At 46.0% G+C, this 25,801-nt stretch overlaps 1 protein-coding gene across 6 annotated transcripts in view; it reads right to left on the reverse strand.

Moving 5' to 3' along the window:
• Positions 1-25,801, reverse strand: part of LAMA2 (laminin subunit alpha 2) — a 3,129,796-nt gene that overhangs the window by 344,652 nt on the left and 2,759,343 nt on the right. For all 6 annotated transcript variants that reach the window (XM_085611831.1, XM_085611827.1, XM_085611830.1 and 3 more), the window contains one exon: positions 24,091-24,273. In XM_085611831.1, the coding sequence (XP_085467957.1) occupies positions 24,091-24,273 (183 nt within the window). The remainder of the gene's footprint in view (positions 1-24,090; positions 24,274-25,801) is intronic.

Consider the following 25,801-nt stretch of genomic DNA (forward strand, 5'->3'; position numbering starts at 1 on the left):
CCTTTTCGGTCCCTAAGACTCTGATCAGGAGGCCAGCAAACCAGCCCTTGAAGTCACTCTTGTGGTCCTGGGTTCAAGATGCAGGTCCTGTCCTTCTCACTCATGCAGCAGGGCAGCAGGGCAACATGGCAGCAGCCCTTCTGGCAGCACAGCTGTCCTTCCGAGTCTTTCACTGTTGCCTTTCCAGCAACCCATAGAGTACTAGGGGAGTGACTTGTTATTATGGTCCAGAAAAAACAGGAGATAGGAGACTAGTTGTGTCTTATTGTCCGGCAATTTGTAGTGAGACAGATTCAGTCTACATTGATTCAGCAGTGGCCTTAGTAACCCTAGATCGATCCACACCTGGATGTCGTTGTTGTCTGAAACCCTTGTTGGTACGATAGTGGTGTCATGTAAGTGAGCCTGAAGGGGAGAGGATAGCAGGAGAAAGTCAATCCGTGTGCTGGTGCCATTCACGCCGGAGGTTAATATATAATCCTGAGATGTGAGGTAGAGTAATCCACAGGGGCCCACCATGGAGAAATCTGACATCATATCCCTAAGTAGCCCCTTTTCCACTTCACTCTGAAATAAAGGATGGTCTGACCTGTCCATGTTGGGATCCTGCACTAAGTTCCAGTCATCCACCAGTAGTGTTTTCGTTGTTGGTTGTTGATGTGGAACACAAACTATGCCCCTACAGTGTCCCACTTTGTGAGTCAGAGCAAATATGGACCCTATCAGTACAGTCTGGTCAAAGAGAGAGCCCTTTGAAGCACATACTGACCATGCGCATCTCTCCAAACTTTACCAACTTTAATCTGGAGGTGTTTTGCATGGAGTTTAGCAACCCCACTCTTGCAATATTGTTTGTTAGAGTGAGTCTCTGTGCATCCCAGGAGAAGCTTACTGGCATGATATTCTCTTCCCACTCTGTTCCTCCACAGTTTCTGGCTCACCCCTTCTAAAAGGTGTGCTTCCTGTATGAGGACAATGTTGGGCCAGTGGAATGGGGTATAGTCAAGAACTTTCTTCTCCTTGAAATATTTAGTGGGGAAATTACAATTCAAGGAGACTATGGAGAGGTACGGAGTTTGGGCCTAGGTCACGGTCTTCAAGAAGGGAGTTTAGAAGAGTAAATTAGTGGTAAGCCGTGCGCCAACTGAGATTCTAAGATGTGTATCAGGTCACCACTATCTGATTCTTGTAGGGAGTGATGTGGTTTGGGTATGATCAGCACAAGTCAGTCAGTGGGTAGGGAAGGACTTTCTCAGGATGTAAGACAAAGTCAAGCTATGAGAGTCGATTGGCATAGGACTTCAAGTGGGCTGGACTTGAAGTAATGTGCGTGTATGGATGTACAGGGCAAAGGACAAATAACAAAAGCAAGTCCCATAAAAGGCCCGGTAAGAACTTTCTGTGGTTGGGCAGTTGGATGGGTGTGGAGGTTCGGTGATGTGTCCATTCGGGGTCGCCCACGGCTAGCGGTTTAGTCTAGAGTCAGGGTGGTCAGTATGCAGATAGGTGTGCTGATCAGTGGCGGCTCGCAGAGGGAGTGTTGCGGGGAGGTGGGGCAGGGCGGGGAGGGGCAGGGTGGGGGGGTAGTGGAGTTGGACATACGACAGCCAGGAGTAGAGTGATTAAATAAATAAATAAAACTATTTACCTTGCACTCGCTGCATTGCTGAGTTGGGGATGCAGCAAGTGTAAGGTAAATAGTTTTATTTATTTATATGTCCTATAAGATTTGAACAACTTTTCTCGCAATTTATTTGGGCTTTTTCTCAACCTAGACAAGCCTTTAAGACACTTTCCCTACCTAGGGAGAGGGGTGGATGGGCACTCCCTAATATCAGACTATATTATTGGGCCTCAGTTTTACAGTACAGTCTGGACTTACTTTATGAACACTCTTCAATTTCAAATACAGGGCTTCCGTCTCCCATTTTATTGTTGCTTGGGGAGGAGGTGCGCGGATGCCTATGGAGCCAAGTGACCTTTGGCTACTACAAACGGGTTAGGTTCAAGATCTTGGGCGGTGTATTTAAGGTGTTTTTCAACATTCATAAGATGTACGGACTAGGTCGTCTGAATTACTATTCTCCCATTTTTTTGAATCCCAAATTGCCATATATTTTTCAAAGCTGTTATTTACAGGAATGGCACAATGCTGGACTTTAAAAAGTAGGCGATCTGATTACTATTGATGGAATTAAGTTATTTATTTATTTAAAAACCCAATTCAACTTACAGGACCAAGATACCTTTAAGTACATCGCTATAAGAGACTTCTTGACCCGAAAGGCCGGGGGCACCATAGGATTCGCACAGATAGATCTTTTTGACAAGCTATGTGACCCTGTACTGCCTCATACAGGTGCAATCTATTCAGCATTGAACAGCCAAATGCCTGATGATCTTCATAAGATAGCCGGCAAGTGGCATTCCAAACTGGGAATCCCCAATAACAACTTTTACCATGCTCTAATATTTGCCCAAGAGGATTTGTTATCAACTAAGCTACAGGCACAATTCTTTAAAACTGCTTTTTTCTTGTATATCACACCGAGCCGGGTTGCAAAATGGGGGTCCGGGAAAGGGACAATGTGTCCTAGATGTTCAGTGTATGGGGCAGACTCAATCCACATGTTTGCCACTTGCCCAAAGCTTATTCCTCTCCTCGTCAAAATACAGGATTTTCTTGGGAATGTTCTTTCCACTGATATTGATTTAACCCCAACGACTATCCTACTGGGAATTCAGGATAAGGTTCACCGGAAAAGGGGTGGTGCATTTATTTTTGTTGCTATGACAGTTCTTCGTATTTGTTTAACCTCTGTTTGGATCGACTTAAATCCTCCACTATTTTCTTCTTGGTTGGCCCGATTGGTCTCGACTTGCCATCTTGAGAAAGCCATCTATGCTAAGAAAGGCTTACGGGGAAAAAGAAAGGGCCTATTAATATGGGATCCTCTCACTATATGGTTAAACCAGATCTAGAGGGAGGGCTTTTTGAAAGTTAAGCTTTTTTATTGTGTGTCTAAATCTGTTCCTAGCTCTATCTATCTTATGTGCAGAAACTTGCTTTGTAATCTGGGACTGTTGTTTTTTTCTTTATTTTTATTCTTGGTGTTTCTTTTTGCGTTTGATATCAAGTGCCTAACTCTGTGCATATCGTCTGGGGTTTTGGGGGCGTGGGGGGGCCGGCACTGACTTGATTTCTGCTTTGTATTTCTTTCTTATTTGGCAAATAAAAAAAAATAAAAAAAGGAGAATATGGAGAAGCTCTGGATTATTCCCCCCTCCCAGAGGACCAATAAATACAATACACAAAATATGTTCTTCGCGGATAACGATCATTCCTCTTTCCATTCCCCTCTTAGTTCCAGCTGGAGGTCTAGGCCTCTACCTAACCATCTTTCTAGGCCCCATAGACTCCTGCCTCAGCTATCTGAGGAGGACATTCTCACCCTTCTAATCTTGTACACTGACTCGAGGATTTTCTCCTCTTCCTACCCTACTCTCAACATCTCCTCTATCACCTCGAACGCTGACAGGGAACCGAGTGTCAATCACAGATCGGTTAACAAAGGAAACCTACTTCAAATAACCACCTCTCATCATGAAGTGATCACCTCCAACCATCACATCAAATTGATGCTACTCAACTGTAGGTCAGCTGTGTAACATGCAGGTGATATTTCAGAACTCATAATTTCACAAAACTTGGACTTACTGATTCTCACTGAAACCTGGCTCAATGATACCTCCTCCGCTATTGTCGACATCTTAATCCCCCCCTGACTATGCCTTTATCAGATGCGATCGACTTGTTAAAACCGGGGGTGGGTATTGCATGCATTCATTGCTTCAACCTCACCGCAAAGCAATTGCTATGTTCTGTGCTATCCTCCTGTGAACAGCTGGTCACCGAAATCTGCAATAAGGGCAAGAAGGTTTGTGTGCTGCACTCAAATTATCATTCACCGGGTGACAATCTGGTCTTCATAGAGCAAATCATAGAGGTCATTAGCTCGTGCTCGGACCAACTCTGCCACATCTTTCTCGGAGACTTTAACCTAGAGTTGGAATTATTCTAATGATCCTTTAGTCTGTTCCTTTAAGGCTTTTCTCTCAGACCTTAACTTCTCACAGCTCTGTAAGGATCCTACCCACAATAAGGGCACCACTCTCGACCTTATCATTGCCAAAGACAATAGCATACAACTAGGCGACATCCTACCCTGTGACTGGTCGAATCATCATCTAATTCTTTTTCACATCCTGGAAAAGTTCTTGTGTAGACCGGGCCAACCCCTTAAAGCTAAACAACTGACGCGCAATATGAGAGACCTCAACATCAACTTGCTAACTTCAAGCACCAAAAATAGACTTCAGCCTCCTCCTGTGTCTAACATTCTTGATACTATTGCACCGAATCAACTCAAAAGGATTCCAGTCAATCAATCAAAACATTGGTTTAATGGTGCCCTAAATGATGAGCGGCGCAATCTTAGACTCCCAGAGAGGATCTGGAGAAACACGCCCTCCACCACAAGTCTCACTCAACTAAGGAAAGTGAATAGGACTTACAACAAACACATCCGCATAGCTAAAATTGACCACTTCATGGCTCAGCTGGTTGGAGCCAAAATTATACCCAAGAAGCTTTTTGAAATCATCAAGCAACAAGCTAACCATTCTTCCAACCCGATCTCTACTCCTATCTCCTTGCTCCCTAGTGAGGACAATTTCACAGCTCACTTCTCTGAAAAAACATGAAAAATCGAGTTGGAGCTCCTACCTATCACCCCAACTCAGAGGCCTCCGAACCTCTCCCCATTATCAGCTGAGCTGACGGAACCCTCTGCAATATCCTCGCCCTTTGGCTGTTTTCTCAAAAATAACGCCTCTTGAAATTCCTTTTTTCTCCCAGATGTCACAGAGCTTCTAAACAACATGGCATCCCTTAAGCCCTACAACAATTTCAGTGATCCTTCACCTGCTAAATTTTTAAAGAGCTCAATTCAGACATTCTCCCTCTTTGGTCCAGAATCATTCATGAATCCCTCTTACAGGGAAAAATACCTGATTGCCTCAAGGTGGGGCAAGTCACTCCCATTCCTAAGAAGCCCAACGTAGATCTTTCGGATCATAATAACTTCCGACCTATCACCAGCATCATGACATTAGCTAAATTGCTCAAAAAGTGCGTCCACTCGCAGCTATACAACCACATAGAGAAATATCAACTCCTTGACCCCTATCAGTCAGGTTTCAGAACAGGGCACAGTACTGTTACGGCACTAACTCACATTGTAGATGACGCCTTGAGATCCCTTGACCAAAATGTCTCTTGTCTCCTGATCCTTCTGGATCTGCCCTCAGCCTTTGATACCATCAAACATGAAAACCTGATTGCTCTTATACAGCACAAGATGGGTCTCTCGGGCCCGGTGTTAAATTGGTTTGCCTCTTTCCTACATAACCGCACACAAAGGATCAAAGTTAACCATTCCCTTACATCCAGTACCCCTGTCATGATCGGAAGGCCTCAAGGATCCGTGCTCTCGCCCACTCTCTTCAACCTTTTTATGGAACCACTTACTGTAATTATGAACCTTGCTAACATTCAGTACCACATGTATGAGGATGACACGCAACTGTACTTGAAGATCTCCTCTCAAGAGGACATAAACATGCTAAATGCTGCACTTGCACAAACCCAACAATGGTTAGCTCAGAACCATCTTCTGTTAAATACTCTCAAAACAGAATTTCTTCTGATTGCACCCCAATCACTCAGCACCTACACAGGACTAGCTTAAACAACTCGCTGCTCTTAATTGCACCCCTCATGTGGTAGACTCCTCTAAATCTTTAGGCATCACCTTGGACAAACACTTAAACATGCAAGCACACATCAGTGCAGCTATTAGGGGAGCCAACTTTCAACTTAACCCCTTCGCTGCTAGGCCTTTTCCCCCCTGTGCTAAGCCTTTTTTGGCAATTTGGGGTAGTGCGCGCTTAGGCCCCTGTAACTTTTTGACCACATAAGGTATCCATGCCAAATTTGAGTCCTTTTCTTCCAACATCATGGGGATTGTAAAGGTACCCAGAGTTTGTGGATTCCCCTGGAGGGGTCCCAGAAATTAGCCGAAATACAGCAAAATGTTGTTTTTTGGGGGAAAAACGGGCTGCAAATGAAAGGGTCTGGGTTTTTCTCTGCAAATGGTATCAAAAAAGTGTTTGTGGGGCTGAAATCACCACTTTCCCAGCTTTTAGGGAATGACAGTCTTTTGTCAGAAAACCAACATTTTGTACACAGTTTTGGCATTTTTCTGGGACATAGCCTATTTTTGCTATTTTTTGTGCTTTCAACCTCCTTCCAGTTAATGGTAGAAATGGGTATGAAAGCAATAATGGATCCTGGAAAGCTATACATTTTAGAAAAGTAGATAAAATTCTGAATTCAGCAAGGGGCATCTGTGTAGATCCATCAAGGTTTATTTATAGAAACTAACAGTTAAATATAGGAAAAATTGAAAATTAGTTGAAAAAAACAGCCTTTTGTGTCAACGTTTTCACCTATAACTTCTTCTAATTATGACAGCTCTTTGAAAGCAATATACCATTACATTTGCTGGACCTTCCTGGTTGTGGGGACATATAGGACTTGTAGGTTCACCAAGAACCCGACGAACCCAGAGTCAAAAACTGAGCAGCAATTTGCAATGGTTTTTTATTATGTTCAGGGTACATAGGAATTACTGTGGGAAAATGTATACATAGAAAAATCGGTATGAAGGACACCTATGTATTTCTGAAATGGGAACAAATTATAGAGTTTAGAAACAGTACATATTTGCACATTTTCGAAATTGGGAATACTCATACTAGCATGAGAATTATTGGTCATTTTTCAAAATGACTTCTTTTTTACACAATGTCGGCACTATTTTGGGGGCGGACAAAGGCATTCAGATGAGGCCGGCTTGCTTTCTTGGACATTCGGGGACGGGCAGAGAAGGAATAGGACTCGGGTAATCTCCTCTTCTTTTTGTGCTGGCAGCTGTCCCCCCCTCTCTTCCTATTATTCCCTTTCTTTCTGTCTTGCTCCTCACTTACTGAAAGCCGTAACTTGAAGAAACGGTTCACAACCACTTTCCTTCTTTCATTTAGTTGCTTCCCTGTGAAATGGATCCAAAAAAGAAAAACACTCTTGCGGGAAATGCCCTTTTTCTGACATTTTTCTATTCCACAGTTCAGCGGGATGGAGAGAAATAGAAGGTTTTAAATATGAAAAATAAATACATAACTAAATAAAGCAAGACAGAGTGGTTGCAAAATGGCCAGATTGGTTTTATTCACATCCAAATACATCAGCCTCACTTTACAGAGTTTGCCGGTGAAGCGCTACTTTTGTTTTCTAGTCTTTCTTTGAACAGCATTGTTGTCCCCAGGTGGGAAAGTGTACCATTCCTGGAGGTACTGCAATACCTGGTTGATGGGTGTTTGGAAAACAAAATGTGTACCATGGCTCTGTGTTTAAGGATGTGGTCTTTTTAAACCATACTGCTTACGTTTTGTAAGGATATAAGCAATGGACATTGAAACGGTTCCCTTCAGGGCCCTGTAGTCACGTCCTTAACTTTTCAGGTAAAACCACTCGCTGATTTCTTAATAGTGAGTGAGAGATCGTTAAGGTAAGCATGTTGTTTCTGCTTACATTTCACATGCTTTACTTAATCTTGCATTCGCTATGAGTGTTTGCTTTTACTTTTTTTTTTTAGGCAGCATATTACTCTTATCAAGTGCATAATTTGAATTGAGCCACATCCAAATGTTTATAGCGGGCAAAATTAGGTTGTAGCTAAAGGCTGTGCGAGTTTCTCTCAGTGGGGCAGTATGGTGTTCAGTGGAGGAGAGGATGTGGCACTATGGCCAGAGCTGTCGAATTTGGAACTGGGGAACTAGGTTCAGCCTTCATGACCAGTCCACCAGACCACTCTACTGAGGGAGCATATTCCCATGCTAGACCTTAGAAGGCCCCACTAGACCTTAGAAGGCTTGATGCCTTAGCACAAGCAGGTGTACCCTAGTGGTTTCAATTGTGGGTTAACCTTGAAGGCCTGTCCACCACAATCCATACTGAAGTTCATCTCCAGTCTTGCGGGCAGGCCTACGAAGCAGCACACCCTAGAGAAACAGTGATCCAGTCACTGTGACTCTGTCACTGAGGTCACATGAACCTTGATCAGGTTAGGGCGGTGCGAATGGTGTGACCGCACTGGGTACCTATTTCGGGTGGGTGCATAGTGTTTGCAGGTATATTATGGTTTAAAAAAACACTTGCTGCCTCCTTCCTGGCCTCCAGCAATTTTCAGAAACAATAAAAATGTCATGATAACTTCGGTGATTAATGTTCTTCCTAGAGAGAGGTCCGAGTTTTGTCTAGCGGAAGGGTTGACTCCTGGAAAGGTAGCAAAGAGGGTTAATGTGCCAGCTGCAAAGAACATGTACCATGCAGATCACAAAGTGCACTGCTTTAATGGGGGGGCCATGATGAATGGTCATTTAATGTCAGCTGTAGATGATGGATCCCTGAACAGTGTCATGTATGTGCATGTTTGCATTGTGCTGAGGGGATTACCAGGTAATTGTTCACGCAATTCTCTGATGGATGTCACATGCGGTTTTTCTGAGTCCCCAGATAGATCATGCAGTCTGTGTGTTCTATTTTGTACTGCCAGTCACCGTTGTATTCAACTGTGTAGCCTTGGACCTTGTCATGTATGTGCATGTAACTTGCATGATCGAGGTAACTATTAGCGGCGATACTATGTGTCTCTCGGTCCTCTTTCACGTGCTTGCTGTCCTTTTTCCCCAGCAATCCCCACCCCCAGGGGCGGCAATCTGAGGGATAGCCCCGGGCGTCACAAGCTCTAGCTACGCCTCTGCAGAAATGCATAAAAAATCAATAGGTAATAACAGTTGCTTTACAAATCTGAAATACCCTAAGTCTCCCGATAAAAATGGTACCTCACTTGTGTGGGTAGGCATAATGCCAACAACAGGAAATGGCTCAAAACCCAATGTGAACACACCACATTGTCACAATGAAAATTTACCCTATTTTTGCGAAGTGTCTAGCTGTAGTTTTTTAACACTAGCTCTACCGGCACCTAGGGAAACATAGCAAACCTATACATTTTTTAAAACTAGACACCAAGGGGAAACCAGGATGGGGTGACTTGACTGCCTCCCACCAGGTTCTGTTACCCAGAATCCCTTGCAAACCTAAACAATTGTCAAAAAAAAGAAATTTCCTCCACATTTCTGTGGTGGAAAGTTCTGGAATCTGTGTGGATCCACAATTTTCAATCCACCCCACGTTCCCCAAAGTCTTACAAGAAAAATGGTACCTCACTTGTGCGGGTGGGCAAAGTTCCCGTGACATGAAACGGCCCAAAACATAACGTGGTCACACCTCAATTTCGCAGTGAAAAATTACCCTTTTTTGGCAAAGTTCCTAGCTGTAGTTTTTGAACCCTAGCTCTGCCGGCACCTTGGGAAACCTAGCAAACCTATACATTTTTGAAAACTAGACACCCAGGGGAATCCAGGATAGGGTGACTTGACTGCCTCCCCCCAGGGTCTGTTACCCAGAATCCCTTGCAAACCTAAAAATTTTTTTAAAAAAACAAATTTTCCCCACATTTCTGTGGTGGAAAGTTCTGGAATCTGCGTGGATCCACAAATTTCCACCCACCACGTGTTCCCCAAAGTCTTACGAGAAAAATGGTACCTCACTTGTGTGGGTCGGCATATTGCCCGCGACAGGAAACAGCGCAAAACGCAACGTGGTCACACCTCAATTTCGCAGTGAAAAATTACCCTTTTTTTGGCAAAGTACCTAGCTGTAGTTTGTGAATCCTAGCTCTGCCGACACCTAGGGAAACCTAACAAACCTATACATTTTTGAAAACTAGACACCCAGGGGAATCCAGGATGGGGTAACTTGACTGCCTCCCACCAGGGTCGGATACCCAGAATCCCTTGCAAACCTAAACAATTGTCCAAAAAAACACATTTTCCCCAAATTTCTGTGGTGGAAAGTTCTGGAATCTGCGTGGATCCACAAATTTCCACCCACCCCGCGTTCCCCAAAGTCTTACGAGAAAAGTGGTACCTCACTTGTGTGGGTCGGCCTAGTGCCCGCGACAGGAAACGACGCAAAACGCAACGTGGTCACACCTCAATTTTGCAGTGAAAAATTGCCATTTTTTTGCAAAGTGCCTAGCTGTCGTTTTTTAACCCTAGAATTGACGGCACCTAGGGAAACCTAGCAAACCTATACATTTTCGAAAAATAGACACGCAGGGGAATCCACGATGGGGTGACTTAGCTGCCTCCCACCAGGTTCTGCTACCAAGAATCCCTTGCAAACCTAAATAATTGTCCAAAAAACCACATTTTCCCCACATTTCTGTGGTGTAAAGTTCTGGAATCTGCATGGATCCGCAAATTTCTAGCCACTCTGCGTTCCCCAAAGGCTTACGAGAAAAATGGTACCTCACTTGTGTTGGTTGGCCTAGTGCCCGCGACAGGAAACGGCACAAAACGCAACGTGGTCCCACCTCAATTTCGCAGTGAAAAATGAGCATTTTTGGCAAATTGCCTAGCTGTAGTTTGTGAACCCTAGCTCTGCCGGCACCTAGGGAAACCTAGCAAACCTATACATTTCTGAAAACTAGACAACCAGGGGAATGTACAGGTTTGCTAGGTTTCCCTATGTGCCTGCTGCGCTAGAGCCTAAAATCGACATGTAGGCATATTGCTTAAAACAAATTTGTGCATAGTCTGTTTTCTGCCGCCCTGGGAGGGATATCGGGGGTGGGGTTGCCCTGATATGCCCCCAAGAGGGGCAGAAACACTGTGGCTATTTGTTTAGGGGGTGGGGGCATGGGCATGCACATTTTGGGCAGCCCCACTCTAATTCACATTAGCCCCAAATAAACCCTGGTATCTAGTGGTTCCCCCCCCCCAGGTGGGGCACATTGGGGGCTAATGCCCCCATCTGCCCCTCCGGGGGGGGGGGGGGGGGCTGAAAGTCCAATAGACGTCAGGGAGTTTTTTGTGCAAATTTTAATTAGGGTGGGGGCTTCCCAAAACAGGCATGCCAATGCCCCCACCCTAATTAAAATTTGCCAAAAAAATCCTTGCGTCTACTGGGCTTTTTGCCCCCCGGGGGGAAGATTGCCGGCTAATGCCCCCATCTGCCCCACGGGGGGCAGGAAGGCTGTAATTTTTGCAGGGGAGGGGATGGGGGTGGGGGCATGGGCATGCCTGTTTTGGGCAGCCCCCACCCTAATTCAAATTTGCCCCCAAAAAATCCCTGGTGACTAGAGGGCTTTTTGCCCCCCCTCCAGCGGGGCAGATTGGGGGCTAATGCCCCCATCTCCCCCCCAGGGGGGCAGAAAGCCTACTAGACACCAGGGATTTTTTTGAGCAAATTTTACTTAGGGTGGGGGTTGCCAAAAATGGGCATGCCAATGCCCCCACCCTAATAAAAATGTGCCCAAAAAAATCCCTGGTGTCTAGTGGGCTTTTTGCCCCCCAGGGGGGCAGATTGGGGGCTACTGCCCCATCGGCCCCCCGGGGGGGCAGGAAGGCTGCAATTTTTGTGGGGGAGGGGGTGGGGGCATGGGCATACCCGTTTTGGGCTGCCCCACTCTAATTCAAATTTGCCCCCAAAAAAACCTTGGCATCTAGAGGGCTTTTTGCCCCCCGGGGGTGCAGATTGGGGGCTACTGCCCCCAGGGGGAGCAGAAAGCCTACTAGATGCCAGGGAGTTTTTTAGGCTAATTTTAATTAGGGTGGGGGTTGCCAAAAACGGGCATGCCAATGCCCTCACCCTAATAAAGATTTGCCCAAAAATATCCCTGGCGTCTAGTGGGCTTTTTGCCCCCCCGGGACAGATTGGGGGCTGCTGCCCCATCTGCCCCCCAGGGGGGGCAGGAAGGCTGTAATTTTTGCGGGGGAGGGGGGGCATGGGCATGCACATTTTGGGCAGCCCCCACCCTAATTCAAATTGCCCCAAACTAACCCTGGCATCTAGTGGGCTTTTTGCCCCCCTCCAGCAGGGCAGATTGGGGGCTAATGCCCCCATCTGCCTCCCAGGGGGGCAGAAAGCCTATTAGACACCAGGGACTTTTTTTTAGGAAATTTTGGGGGTTGCCAAAAACGGGCATGTCAATGCCCCCACCCTAATAAAAATTTTCCCCAAAAAATCCCTGGCATCTAGTGGGGGTTTTGCCCCCCCGGGGGCACAGATTGGTGGCTACTGCCCCATCTGCTCCTCAGGGGGGGGGGCAGGAAGGCTGCAAATTTTGTGGGGAAGGGGGTGAGGGTATGGACATGCCTGTTTTGGGCAGCCCCCACCCTAATTCAAATTTGCCCAAAAGAAATCCCTGGCGACTAGTGGGCTTCTTGCATCCTGTGGGGGTGCAGATTGGGGCAAATGCCCCCATCTGCTCCCCGGGGGGGGGGGGGGCAGAAAGCCTACTAGACACCAGGGATTTTTTGAACAAATTTTACTTAGGGTGGAGGTTGCCTAAAATGGCCATGCCAATGCCCCACCCTAATTAAGATTTGCCCAAAAAAATCCCTGGCGTCTAGTGGGCTTTTGCCCCCCTGGGGGCAGATTGGGGGCTACTGCCCCATCTGCCCCCCGGGGGGGCAGGAAGGCTGTAAGTTTTGCGGGGAGGGGGTGGGGGCATGGGCATGCCCATTTTGGGCAGCCCCCATCCTAATTCAAATTTGCCCCAAACTAACCCTGGCGTCTAGTGGGCTTTTTACCCCCCGGGGGCAGAAAGGCAGTAATGGTGGTGGGGGCATTGGCGTGCCAGTTTCAGGCAGACCCACCCTAAAAAAAATTGTGCCAAAAAAATCCCAGGCGTCAAGTGGGCTTTTTGCCCCCCCGGGGGGCAGATTGGGAGCTACTGCCCCCATCTGCTCCCCAGGGGGGCAGAAAGGCTGTAATGGTGGTGTGGGGGCATCGCAATGCCCATTTTGGGCAGCCCCCACCCCTAATTAATATCCCATAAGAAAATCCCTGGTGTGTAGTGGGCTACTGCCCCATCTACCCCCCTGGGGGGCAGAAAGGCTGTAATGGTGGTGGAGGCATTGGCGTGCCCGTTTCGGGCAGCCCCCATCCCCAAAAAAGGAATGGGGCAAAAACAAAATCCCTGGCATTTAGTGGGCTTTCTGCCCCCCCGGGGGGGCAGATTGGGTGCTACTGCACCATCTGCCCCCCAGGGGGGGCAGAAAGACTAATTTTGTGCCGGGGGGGGGGGCATTGGCATGCCCGTTTTGGGAAGCCCCCACCCCTAATGAATAACTTTTTACAAAATCCCTGGTGTCTAGTGGGTTTTCTACCCCCCAGGGGGGCAGAAAAACTAATGGTGCCAAAATGTTTATGGGGGGAGCAAAGGCCCTTGCCCACGGGGCCGCTCCCCCCTCCCTGGTGCCTAGTGGGTGGATCCCTTCTTGGGGATCGCCCTCATCACTCATTTCAGTTTCGGTTTCACTGAAATGACGTGCGCGCCGATCGTCATATCAGGGAAACCGGGGGATGGGGGGGGCTTAGGGGCTGCGGAAGCTCTTCCCCAGCTCCCGAGGCTATTTTAGCTTAAAGGGAATCCCTCTGGTGCCCGCACCAGAGGGATTTCCCATGCGATGTTTCGTGACGAGCTGGACTCGTCATGAGCACACGACCAGTGTGTGCCATGACGAGTCCAGTTCGTCATGAGCATCGTAGGGGTTAACACCCTTAAGAAAATCAAGCCTTTACTCCCCCCGAAGACATCAAGCCAGCGGTTCAATCCCTGGTGATCTCTAGTCTGGAATATGGTCTAGTGACCCTTGCTGGACTTTCCAAAGCTAGCTTGGCCCCGTTCAGAGCCACCCTGAACGTATTGGCCAGACTCATCACGGGCTCCAGAAAGCGTGACCACATCTCCCCGACCTTCTGCAACTAAATTGTATATCTATAGAAACCAGGATCCGCTTCAAGATAGCCTGCTTGACTCATAAAGCCATACATTACAACACCCCGATCTACCTGGCAAATAAGCTTGAACTTTCGGGCTCAGGCTGGAACATAAGAAGTACGTCCACCCTACTCTTGAAACCACCCAGATTCAAAAAGAAAAGCTCTTACAATCATGCTTTCACCGGTCTTTCTCTTAGAATCTGGAATGCCCTGCCTCCCGAGATCAGATCCAATCCTTCCACTGCATCTTTCAAGAAACTTGTCAAACTGCTAATCTTGAACGAACTTTAACAGCATTGACTTGTTCTCATGCTCATGCTTTGTCAAAGTTTTGATTCTTATTGTACTACGTTGGTGCGATTTATTGTATGCTTGTCCGATAAATTGATATCGTGCTCTAGGGCACTTCTGACACTGTTCTGGTTGATCCGATAAGGTGCAGTTGTGAGGGGTGAGGTAGTGCTGTAGCACGATTGAGATGTTCTTTAGCCCCAAGAACACTCTTGGTGCAGGCTGTAGTCCTTTTTTTGGGCTGTAGTTCCATCTGTCTTGGCAAGCAGGGCCCTTTCTCTCGGGCAAGGCAGTCCCACAGAGCGCTGCAGGGCGTATCTGCCAAGACACAGGCGTGGCCACTCTCATTGTAGGAACAGGCCCTCTGTGGCCACTTGAGAGTAGGAGCCACGATGTGGTCCATTACATCACTATGCTTACTCTCGTCAGTGGCTAGGGTGGAGGTATCAGGTTGCCAGGCAGGCCTTGGCTGGGCAGCTTGGTTAGAATTGATCCGCTGCCAAAGAGTCTTCTGGTTGATGTGGAGCCATTTACCGCCCGGAATTTGATAAGAGCAATCTCCCCCCGGCAGCAGCGTGGAGCCTCCCACTCCAGAGGCTTTTTGAAAACCTCTTGCGAACAGGGAGACCATGCATTGACACAACCACCTCGGGAGCTCTGCTAGAGATTATTTTGCATATATAATGTGCTTCTGTATCTTAATTGTATTTTACGCCTGTCTTGTATTTTATGGGGTATATCCCTAAAATAAACATATTATTAAGTTTAGTTGACTGTAGAACTTTTCCTCACCTATTCTTTTCAAGGGATCTTTAGGTCAATAGAATAATGTGCATTTTTGATTAGTAATTTGGGAATTTAGGATTTTCACCAATCTAGTGTTCTTTTTTTCTGCAAAGATGCCAGTTTATGAGAGAAGTGTTACTCTCCTGGGAGCAACCACAACTCTGCATATGAAATTCATCGTCTTACCTATTGCAACAGATGATTGGAAAGCAGGAGTCTCATAAGTCTGCACAACGTAAGCACACTTTTCCAGAGAGGTCCAGACAGTATATCTGTGATGCAGGAAGTTTCTCCTGATCACAAGGAGAAAATACATAATTTGGAAGCCAGAACTATCTTTTAGGTCAATATTTAGATGTGAATGGTTGCAACTTGATTAAATGCTTCCAACACAGACACCATTGAAAGAACATCTGCTCTGGCAAGCACCAGAAGGTCCAAATAACTTTCTTCCACTGAGGCAAACTTGCCCACCTTTACGGGCCAAGTTTTGTGTGAGCCAGACCATAAATATTGCTCATTCTGCTTGTCCCCATTTGTTCACATTTTGTACTTTTTGAGTAAAATAGCCACAGATACACCACTTATCCTACTACTAACTTAATGATCATTCACCTATGATCTGAAATAGTTCCATTCAACTATCTGCATTGGGCTACCAAACACTTTATTGATAAGTCAGCAGGATAGCAGAAGCTGATTGTTAGAAATGGGGGTCTCTAGTTGGCAACGGTTTGCATCTTTGTCCAAGTAGGGACCTTCTTCCTAGTCAGGGTAAGGGGGATACACTTCTAAAATAACCCCTGCTCACCCCCTTTATAGTTTGGTATGAGCAGACAGGCTCATCTCAGAGGCAGTGTGTAAAGCATTTGTGCATGCATACAGTAAACACAGTGAAAACACTACAAATGGATACCACACCAGTTTAGAAAAATAAGCAGTTCTTTATCTAAACAAAACAAGACCAAATACGACAAAAATCCAACATAAATACTGTTAAAATAGTTACTTTGCAAGATAACTTTTAAATTGCAGAAATAGCAGAAAAACACATGCTTCCGAGTCAGTGGCTTCATCCAGTGCTACAGGAATGCTGAAAACAACAGAGTCTAACTGTTCCAGCCGACCGCATTGGTATGGGCCAGCTAAAATGTTGACAGACTCGTGAAGAGTCCATTTCTCATTGCGGCTGACACATTGGTGTGAGTCGGTCGGGGCAACCGTTGCGTTTACGTTGCAAAATGGAATCGGTGCAGGGTGCGCCTCAGTGACGATCGTTCAGACGACGTCAGTGAAGCCAAGAATTACGGTGCAGGAAGAGGCCGTGCTCAATGCGTCGGTGACGTCCAGGCAGGATGATGCGAGGTGGTGCGGAGTGCAGTGCCCACAGGAAGCGGTGCAAGCAACGGCTCGGTGACGATCATCCAGACGGCGTCAGTGAGACGTAGGATGCAATGCGAAGCACGGCGGGGCCTTCAACAGAAACCTGCAACAGACTTGGTGACATAGTCGGCTGCTCCTTTCTTCTGCAGCGACTGAAACCAGCAGTTCCAGAGACTTTTCCCAGAAGGATGGTGTGGTCTTTACTTTTCCTGAGACCTCTTGAACAGACAGGGGGAAAGCTCTACTTCCAAGCCCTTGGAAATACACACACAGTTCCTCTTCGTGGCAGAAACAGCTACTGCAGGCCAACCCCAGACAGCACACAGCAAAGGGGCGGTACCCCTCCTCCAGTTTATTCCAGCTCTTATCCTTGGCAGAGGTTCCTCTTTAAATCCAAAAGTGATCTAAAGTTCAGAGGTCTGGGCCCAACTTTTATAGTCGTTTTCTCTTTGTTCTCTGGTGGCAGAGAGGCTCTGTGCTTATTCAAAAACCAGTTCTGTCCTGTCTGGTGCAGCTTCCCGGCAGGGGGTGCAGACAGCATTGTCCGAAGCAGACTAGGCCCATTCAGGTGCAAAGGAAATCTCCTCCCCCTTCTCTAAATACAGCCCAGGTCTACTCAGCCCAGCTCTGACTCATTCAGGAAAGGCAGGACACACATCAACGCCCCCGGTGGCTGTCTGACAGAATACACATCCCCAGCCCCTGTCACTCCAAAGCCAGACAGTCAATCCACAAACCAGCAGAGGAACACAGGATGGCTAAGCAAGAAAACAGCCACTTCTAAAGGTGGTCATTTCAAACACACAATATAAAAATCATCTTTCCTAAAAGATGCATTTTCATATTCTGAGTTTAAGCATACTAAATTCCATGTTTCTATCTTAAACTCCCATTCTATCCTATGGGACAGATAGCCTTTCAATAATGAAAAATGAGAGACACTGCATTTCACTATCAGGACATGTCACACACCTCAGTACATGTCCTACTTTTCACATACACTACACCCTGCCCATTAAGCTACCTTGGGTCAACCCTAGGGGTAACTCACATGTAATAAAAGGGAAGGTTAGGCAATGGGGGGCACTTGCCAGGTCGACATGGCAGTACTAGACTGTACACAGACACTGCAGTGGCAGGTCTGAGTTACATTTACAGGCTGCTCATGTGGGTGGCACAGTCAGTGCTGCCGGCCCACTGGCAGCATTTGATTTACAGGCCCTGGGCGCACACACAGTGCACTGTACTAGGGACTTACCAGTAAATTAAATATGCAAATCATGGAATCACTAATCCATAAATACAATTTACAGGGACAGCATATGCACTTTAGCACTGATAAGCAGTGATCAGAAGTGGTAAAGTGCCCAGAGTCATAAAACCAACAAAAACAGGGTCCAAAACAGGAGGCCAAAAAGCAAAAATTCTGGGGATCAACCTGTTGGAAAAGGCAGGTCTAACAATGACCATCCAAGTAATAATCCCATATCACACTTTCTTCAAAGCGATTTGCATCCTAAGGCTGCTGCTATATTAAGCTGTGTTAAAACTCATTCACAAGAGGCCACAAGATGGAACTAGACTGCAACTAGTGGCCTAAAAATGGCCTTGGAGTTATAGGAGGCAAAGTATCTGATTAACAAAATGATATTTTGTCTTCTTCTCTGAGCTTTATTATGTTATGTTATGTTATGTTAAATTAAATTTATTAAGCGCACGTACGCCCGTAGGCTTCATGGCGCTGTGGAAGACTAGCAAAACATAACATGTGACAGAAAGAAAGAAAATTTAACTAAGGATAAGCTTGCTTAAAGAGCCAAGTCTTAAAAGCCTGTCTAAAGGCTAACAGATCTTCGTGGAGTCTTAGTGGCAGTGGCAAGGAGTTCCACAGGGAGGAAGCTAGGAAGTGGAAAGATCCTCCTCCCTGGCGTTGTTTCCTGATCCGGGGCACGACTAACAAATTCTTTTGGCCAGAACGGAGAGCACGGGAGGGAGTGTAACTGACCAGCAGGCAGCTAATGAATCCCGGGCCCTTACCTTGTAGAGCCCTGAAGATAATGCATCCCGCTTTAAATGCTGCTCTCTGCGCTACAGGCAGCCAGTGGAGACTGGCCAGTCCAGGTCTAATAGACTGCCACTTAGGAATTTTACAGATCAACCTGGCCGCTTGGTTCTGAACCAGTTGGAGTCTCTTGAGCTGCCCCGCCGGTAGGCCCAGATATAAACTATTGGAATAATCCAAACGGGACAGCACAAGAGCAATGATGACCTGAATCAGAGCAGGGTGGGTTAAAAGGTGGGCGATCTTCTTAATCTTGCGAAGTTGGAAGAAACTTGCAGATACCACAGTCCCTACCTGGCTTTTGAGCGAAAGATCTTCATTAAAAGTGATACCTAAGCTCTTAACTGTTTGGGATTTAGCTGGAGGATCTCCCATTTCTGGAGGCCAGAAGTGTGGTCCCCAATGCAGTTCACTCTTCCCAGGCAAAATCAGTTCAGTTTTGCCTGGGTTGAGTTTCAGATGATTTAGGCCCATCCATCTCTGAATGTGAACCATGACCTCCCGAAATTCGGTGGCAGCGCCAGGGGAGTCCAGACAGAAGATCAATTGCAGATCATCTGCATAGTTAAAAATTAAGGCGCTAAACTTTTTTAATGAAAATAACAAGGGTCGTAAGTACAAATTAAACAAAAGTGGGGACAGGGACGAGCCTTGGGGGACTCCACATTCATTTTTGATTTTGGGCGCTGTAAAAGTTCCCAATCTCACTGCCTGGGTACGCTCCGAGATAAATGACTTCAGCCATCTAAGTGCCGAGCCTCTCAGGCCAGCCTGTTCGACACGGTCGACCAAGATGGTGTGGTCGACCGTGTCGAATGCGGCCGATAGGTCGAGAAGTACCAATGCTTGGTGAATGTCCCTATCTGCATTGCTTCTTAGTACATTCTGGACCGCCAGTGTCACCATCTCGGTTGAATGCCCTGGTCGAAACCCAGCTTGGTTATGCTCCAGATATCCAGTGGTTTCAACGAAGCTAGAAAGACAGCTAGCAACGTGTGCCTCCAGGATTTTTGATAGGAATGGCAGCAGGGATATCGGGCGGTAATTAGATGGATCGTGAGGATCAAGACTGGGTTTTTTGATCAGGGGAATCAATAGAGCATGCTTAAATCCTGCCGGTACCTTTCCCTGGTTAAGTGAGTCGTTAAGCAGAGAGAGGATCCCGTGAGGGATAGAGTACCCAATCTCTGTAAAAATGTGGGGTGGGCAGATGTCATCGGGTGATCCAGACTTAACCCGTGCCAGGAGAGTTGAAAAAGTTTTAGCATCTATAGCAGGAAGGGTGTCTAATGTAGTGGGGTTATTAAAAATATCATCTAAAGTAGACGATTTAGGAGAGCTAGCAATGTTGCGTTTTATATTTACAATTTTCTCTCTGAAAAAATCATTCAGAGAGTCACACAACTTCTGGGTAGGGGCTATTGATGGGGCTGTCCTATCGTCGTCACAGAGCTCGTTGACTATGTTAAAAATATCTTTAGTTTTATTTGAGGAATTTAAAATTTTTTGAGAAAAATAGTCAGATTTATGTTGGAGCAAGATTTTTTGGAACTCCTTTCTTGCGGTACAGAACACTGTCCTGGCTTGAGAGGAGTAGCTTTGTCTCCATTTCCGTTCCTTCTGTCGAACTCCCAGTTTAAGATCTTTCAGTTCTTGGGAGAACCATTTGTGTGCTTCATTTCCTCTAACATTAGGGACCCGTACTAAGGGGGCTGAGAGGTCAGCTGCGTTAAGTAACCAGTTAGACAGCGCTCTCTCGCTAGTGTCCAGATCATCGTACGATGGTGGTACGGTTTTGTTTAAAATGTCAATAAATCCCGGAAGGTCCATAGATTTCCATTTGCGGAATTCTTTGCTCTTGCATGGCTTGGGTTTGACATTTCCGCCTACTTCTAGTGTGAAATAGATGATGAAATGATCCGACCAGATACATGGGCTGATGACTGGATTGGATAAAGATAGATTATGCGTCCATATCTGGTCCAAACTGTGACCTTTCTGGTGAGTGGGTACGTGGATGTGCTGATTTAGATTCAGGTCTGTTAGCAAATCTATCAATTCAGCAGCTTGAATATCTGTGCCTATGCTATCAAACCAGTAATTTAGGTCCCCAATAAGGATGATTTTAGAGTAGCTGACTACATATGAAGCCAGCTGCTCTGCCAGAATGGATGGATATTTGGCCATGTATTGGGGGGGTCGGTAAATCAGGACCAGAATGAGGGACCCACTTTCAGTGTCGAGATTAATCACCAAGTTCTCAGTGTCCGGAAGGATCAAAGAAGGCAGTTGCCTGACCTGAAGGGATTTCAAGATTATAGCTGCTACTCCACCTCCGGCCTTCCCAGGTGTACGGTTGGCCGTCAGAATATAGTATTCTGCAGGAAGAGCCACGAGTACGTCGGGGAGGGAGTGAGGGGTTAGCCAAGTTTCGGCTAATAAGAAGATGTCAGGTTTTGCCTCCTTCAGGAAAAGAAAAATGTCTATCTGGTTTTTGACCAGGGACCGAGTATTGAGGTAGTAGCAGCGCAAGCTGTGTTTTACAGAGGGTGCAGTTTGAGGCTCAGGAAAAGGTTGTTTTAAAAGCTGAGCATGAGGCACAGCATTGATGGAAGAGGAAAGCCCTAGGCTTTGAATGCAAGTCAATGTGCGTGGGGCTAGGGAGTGCTTACAGGGACCATCAGGATTGTGAGGGCGTAAAAGCAGGAGTTCCTGAGATGAGTATTTATAGAAATGGCCAGGAGGAGCGGGCTCGGGTCCCGGTCGGCCGCGGACGGGCGCAGACGGGCTTAACTCAGGCGCAACTCCGGCGCGCCTCCGTCGCGCCCGCTGCGCTCGTCCGCTGCGCTGACACATGATGGCCCGTTTAAGTAGGGGCGGTACTCGTGGGGGTGTGGCCAAGATGACCGTGGCCTCGCCTCACCCGAGCAGCCCAATCCAAGATGTCGGCCCCAGCTGCTGCGAGCCGCCGCTGTGTTCAGCGCTGTGCCGTGCCGGTGCACTCAGAAGGAGTGGAAGGTGAGCGTCAGGATTTCCGTGGGGGAAGAGATGAGCAGAGAAGATTAAAAGCGCGCCTCTGCGCTTTATGCAGGAGCGCTAGTTAAAACAGCGTCTCTTCCTGGGAAACAAGTCAGGTAGTGCAGCTTCCTTTAGCTACAGGCGCGGACCCCCTGCCACAGGGTCAGCCGCCTGCTAGTGCCAAAGGATTGCAATGAACAGTGCTCCTAAGTAGGGGCGGTACTCGTGGGGGTGTGGCCAAGATGACCGTGGCCTCGCCTCACCCGAGCAGCCCAATCCAAGATGTCGGCCCCAGCTGCTGCGAGCCGCCGCTGTGTTCAGCGCTGTGCCGTGCCGGTGCACTCAGAAGGAGTGGAAGGTGAGCGTCAGGATTTCCGTGGGGGAAGAGATGAGCAGAGAAGATTAAAAGCGCGCCTCTGCGCTTTATGCAGGAGCGCTAGTTAAAACAGCGTCTCTTCCTGGGAAACAAGTCAGGTAGTGCAGCTTCCTTTAGCTACAGGCGCGGACCCCCTGCCACAGGGTCAGCCGCCTGCTAGTGCCAGAATCTTGAGTTTTAAATATTGCCATAGCAGTACTTAACTTCCCCTCACCCCCCCCCCACACACGTCTTCAAGACAAGATATATGTATGTGGATTTAAAAATAGTAAATACATACTTAGCAATGTAAACTTCCCTTCTTGATATTCTGGTCGTCAATATATTGGCCATGACATTTCGGAGTTTCAATATTTTTTGTAATTCCTATTCTGAAATATAAGCTGCACTCAAGATCCTTGTATTTTATTTTTCATTCTTCTTAGACCAGGAGTCTCTAACCTTTTCTGTAATAAGTGCTGCTTATGTACAATGAAACTCATTGAGAGCTACTAATATTATTAGTATTGTAATAGTAACCACATCTGACAAGATGACAATAGTGGCCACCATATGCAAGATTACGACCAGCGATCACCTCAGCCCATCAGGCATGGTTGCAAGCCACAACGTATAAAAAGCTTTGTCAATATATAATGACATTACATGGGTGGACATAACAGTCGTAGCTGCAATCCCTCCGGCCCCAAGGTAATGATAACATTTGTAAAACGTTTTCCCAATGTCGTATTATTTATCTCTAAAATATCAGCCAAAATATATTTTGGAAACTCAGCCATTTTTCTCCAACCATCAGCTTATGAGCTCTGAATAAAAAACTCATTTTTGTCTCAACTATATACTCTAAATGTTGGTATACATCTAATAATACAACCAAGTAACAGATTCTAAATTAGTGTTCTAGGCTGCACACAGGAAAACTACCTACAGGTACCTGGAGAGCTGCGAGTAGCTCACAAGCTACTCATTGCAGAAACCTGTCTTAGACCATCAATCAGTACTCACCAACTCAACCACCCTTTGAGTTACCCTATGTTTCCAACTGACCATTTCACAGCCGGTCCTTAAAAATAAAATTGCATGTTTGTTACCAAGATGATGACCCTCAGGAGGAAGTTACTTATGTTCACTCAGTAGGCACATGTATACGTAAATAAAAATCTTGATTAGTAAGATTTTATTTGCCCTATAGGTGCCCCAGCAAGTATAAGGCATGTGGCAAATGTCCTAGACCAAGGATACAATTAGTCTTACAGATATCTCTCACTCTGGTAGTGTCAATTTTCCTATTTCACAGTTTGCCTCTGGGTGTCACTGCAAAAGACAACACAGTTTTGAGTGTATCACTCCATATGCATCTCCAGAGTGGAGAAATATACATTCTCACTCTGTGGTTAGATAGTTATACATTTAGGTTTGTACTTTGGCTCAGTAAAACACAATGGACTCTTAGAGGCATCTTTCCCTTACCAAAATTAATATTATGGCATTAAATGGTGAAGAAATGTCCAGTTAGCCGGGCAAAATGTATATATTTCATATTCAAGTTAGACATCAAATTAATGTGGTACAGCATAACCACATTGTGCTATGTGACTAATTTATAACAATTGATTCATCTGAATTACAATATATATCAAGGGTGGACTACACAGATAAATACTGTCAGGCTGGAACCATGTTCACACGACACCAAATACTGTCAGTGAACTTTCATTGCTTTCCAATGTGGTTTGTGGCATTGCTAAATGACAGAACGCAAAGCCAGCCTTTAAAACTTATACTCTTAAGTGGGTAGAGAAAATGCTATCCAAAGCAATAAAGCAGTATAAATTTACAGACCGACTACCACAGGATAGGTAAGACTCAGGTATCCAATGCATGCAAACATCTGGGATACAGCAAACATGTTCTGGCTCTCTCACCCTCATCTATAGTCTGATGCCAAAGCCTACACAACTAGGGGGGGATGTGGGTTTGGATAATCCTACTAAATTCCTATGGAACTTTCAAGTCATTTCTAATAAGTTCTTACATAATTACTCAGCCAAGCCCTTTCAAGTTCCTAATCAATGCAATCTGAGTAATTATAGTTCAAAAGGAAAACGCAAATATTTTGGTGTAGATTCCACTTACTATTCTTAGCAGGGTCTTTCAATGCAGCATTTGTTTTGGCCACATCATCTTCCAGTTTGCTGTAGTTCTTTTTCAAGCCCAGAAGATTCAGATTCAAGTCTTTAACTTTAGCCAAAACATCATTTGCTGTGCCGTTAGCTTGTCTAGCCTTGTCTTTTACTGCTTGTATCTTTGCAGCTGTGTCTGTTGGGAGAAAATGTGGTGAATGTTAAGGCACATCACTTACAAGCACAGGTTGCAGATGTACATTTAGTTTCCAAAAAACAACATTCACATTTAGGATCGATACATGGCTCCAATCAAATCAACTTAAATGTAACTCCGAAAAATCGGAGATCATCTTTTTTGGCCTTCCCCCCAGTAGCGTGTGGCAAAACTGGTGGCCAGTGGACATGTCCCCTCCCACAACCTCTGTAAAGACCGTGAAAAATTTAGGAGTGAAGCTGGCTGATAATCTTTCGATGCAGGCCCAGATTCAGGCAGTTGTCGGATCATGCTTTGGCATGCTGAAAATGCTAAAGCAGTTTCTGCTCCTCCTGCCTAATACACATAGGAAAACTGTGGTCCAAGCACTGATAAGTCTCCAGGCTGGACTACGTAAATGTCCTGTACCTAGGGCTACCGGAATATCTATTGGCACGGCTGCAGGTGGCCCAAAATGCAGCAGCCAGAGCAATACTCATGCTTGGCCCGAGATCACGGATGTCTCCATAGCTGAAATCCCTACATTGGCTGCCAGTTCACAAGAGGATCCATTTCAAAGCAATGGTCCTGGCTTTCAAGGCTCTCCATGGCACAAGTGCAGTGTACATCAGCAAGAGAGTCCAGTTCTATCGCCCGCACCGAACACTGAGGTCCTCAATGCTATAGTTGGCATGCACTCCTAAATATCACCGAGCACGGATAGGGGGACGCTCCTTTTAGGTGCAGGCGGCTCAAATCTGGAACAACCTGCCACTGGAACTGAGACAGATGCAGGACCTCCTTGTTTTTAGGAAGTCAATGAAAACCTGGTTATTCCAGCAATAATATACAACCAGGTTTCAACAGTACCTGGCCAAAGCCGTCACAACGCTCTCAGCGCTGGGACACTCTATCGAGTAGCTCTGCGCTTTATAAATACTCATTTAACATAACATTTAATATTAACATACATCAGTATGGCAGAGCACAAAATATATTCTCGTTTAACAAAAAGTCTATAAAGTCAGCAATGTAAGCCACCTTCATAAAACAGCAGACACTAAGGTCCGATGGGTTTCACTCTCTTGGTGGATCATTAAAATGTAAGGTTCACATTAATTCCACTATGATCACCTTGACTTATCAATCTTGGAATGGCCCTCATTTTGGGAGATGTGTCCATTTGAGGACGTTTTTGACAACTTTCATGACAACTTTCAGCATTGAAATAAGGTTATCTACTTTGGAAGACCAGGTAGCTGCAATTGTAAATAGTTGTTGCTGTTACATAGTCAGGGCCAGCCACCTTGTGCCCCGGTCAGTCCTTCAGTTCCCAATAATATTGTTTTATTTTCTGATCACAAAAGTCATCCTCTCGGATTGCCAAAGATTACATAGAAGTTTTGTCTACCTCTACAAAACCCTTCTTGGCAAGTGTAGCACAGAATGTAGACTATATGTGTCCCTTAAAGCAAGGCTGTTATTCACTAGAGTCTTGCAAATCTAATATCATGACTATTCTCTTTCG

Source organism: Triturus cristatus, chromosome 6 (assembly GCF_964204655.1).
Source record: "Triturus cristatus chromosome 6, aTriCri1.1, whole genome shotgun sequence".
NCBI lineage: Eukaryota > Metazoa > Chordata > Amphibia > Caudata > Salamandridae > Triturus > Triturus cristatus.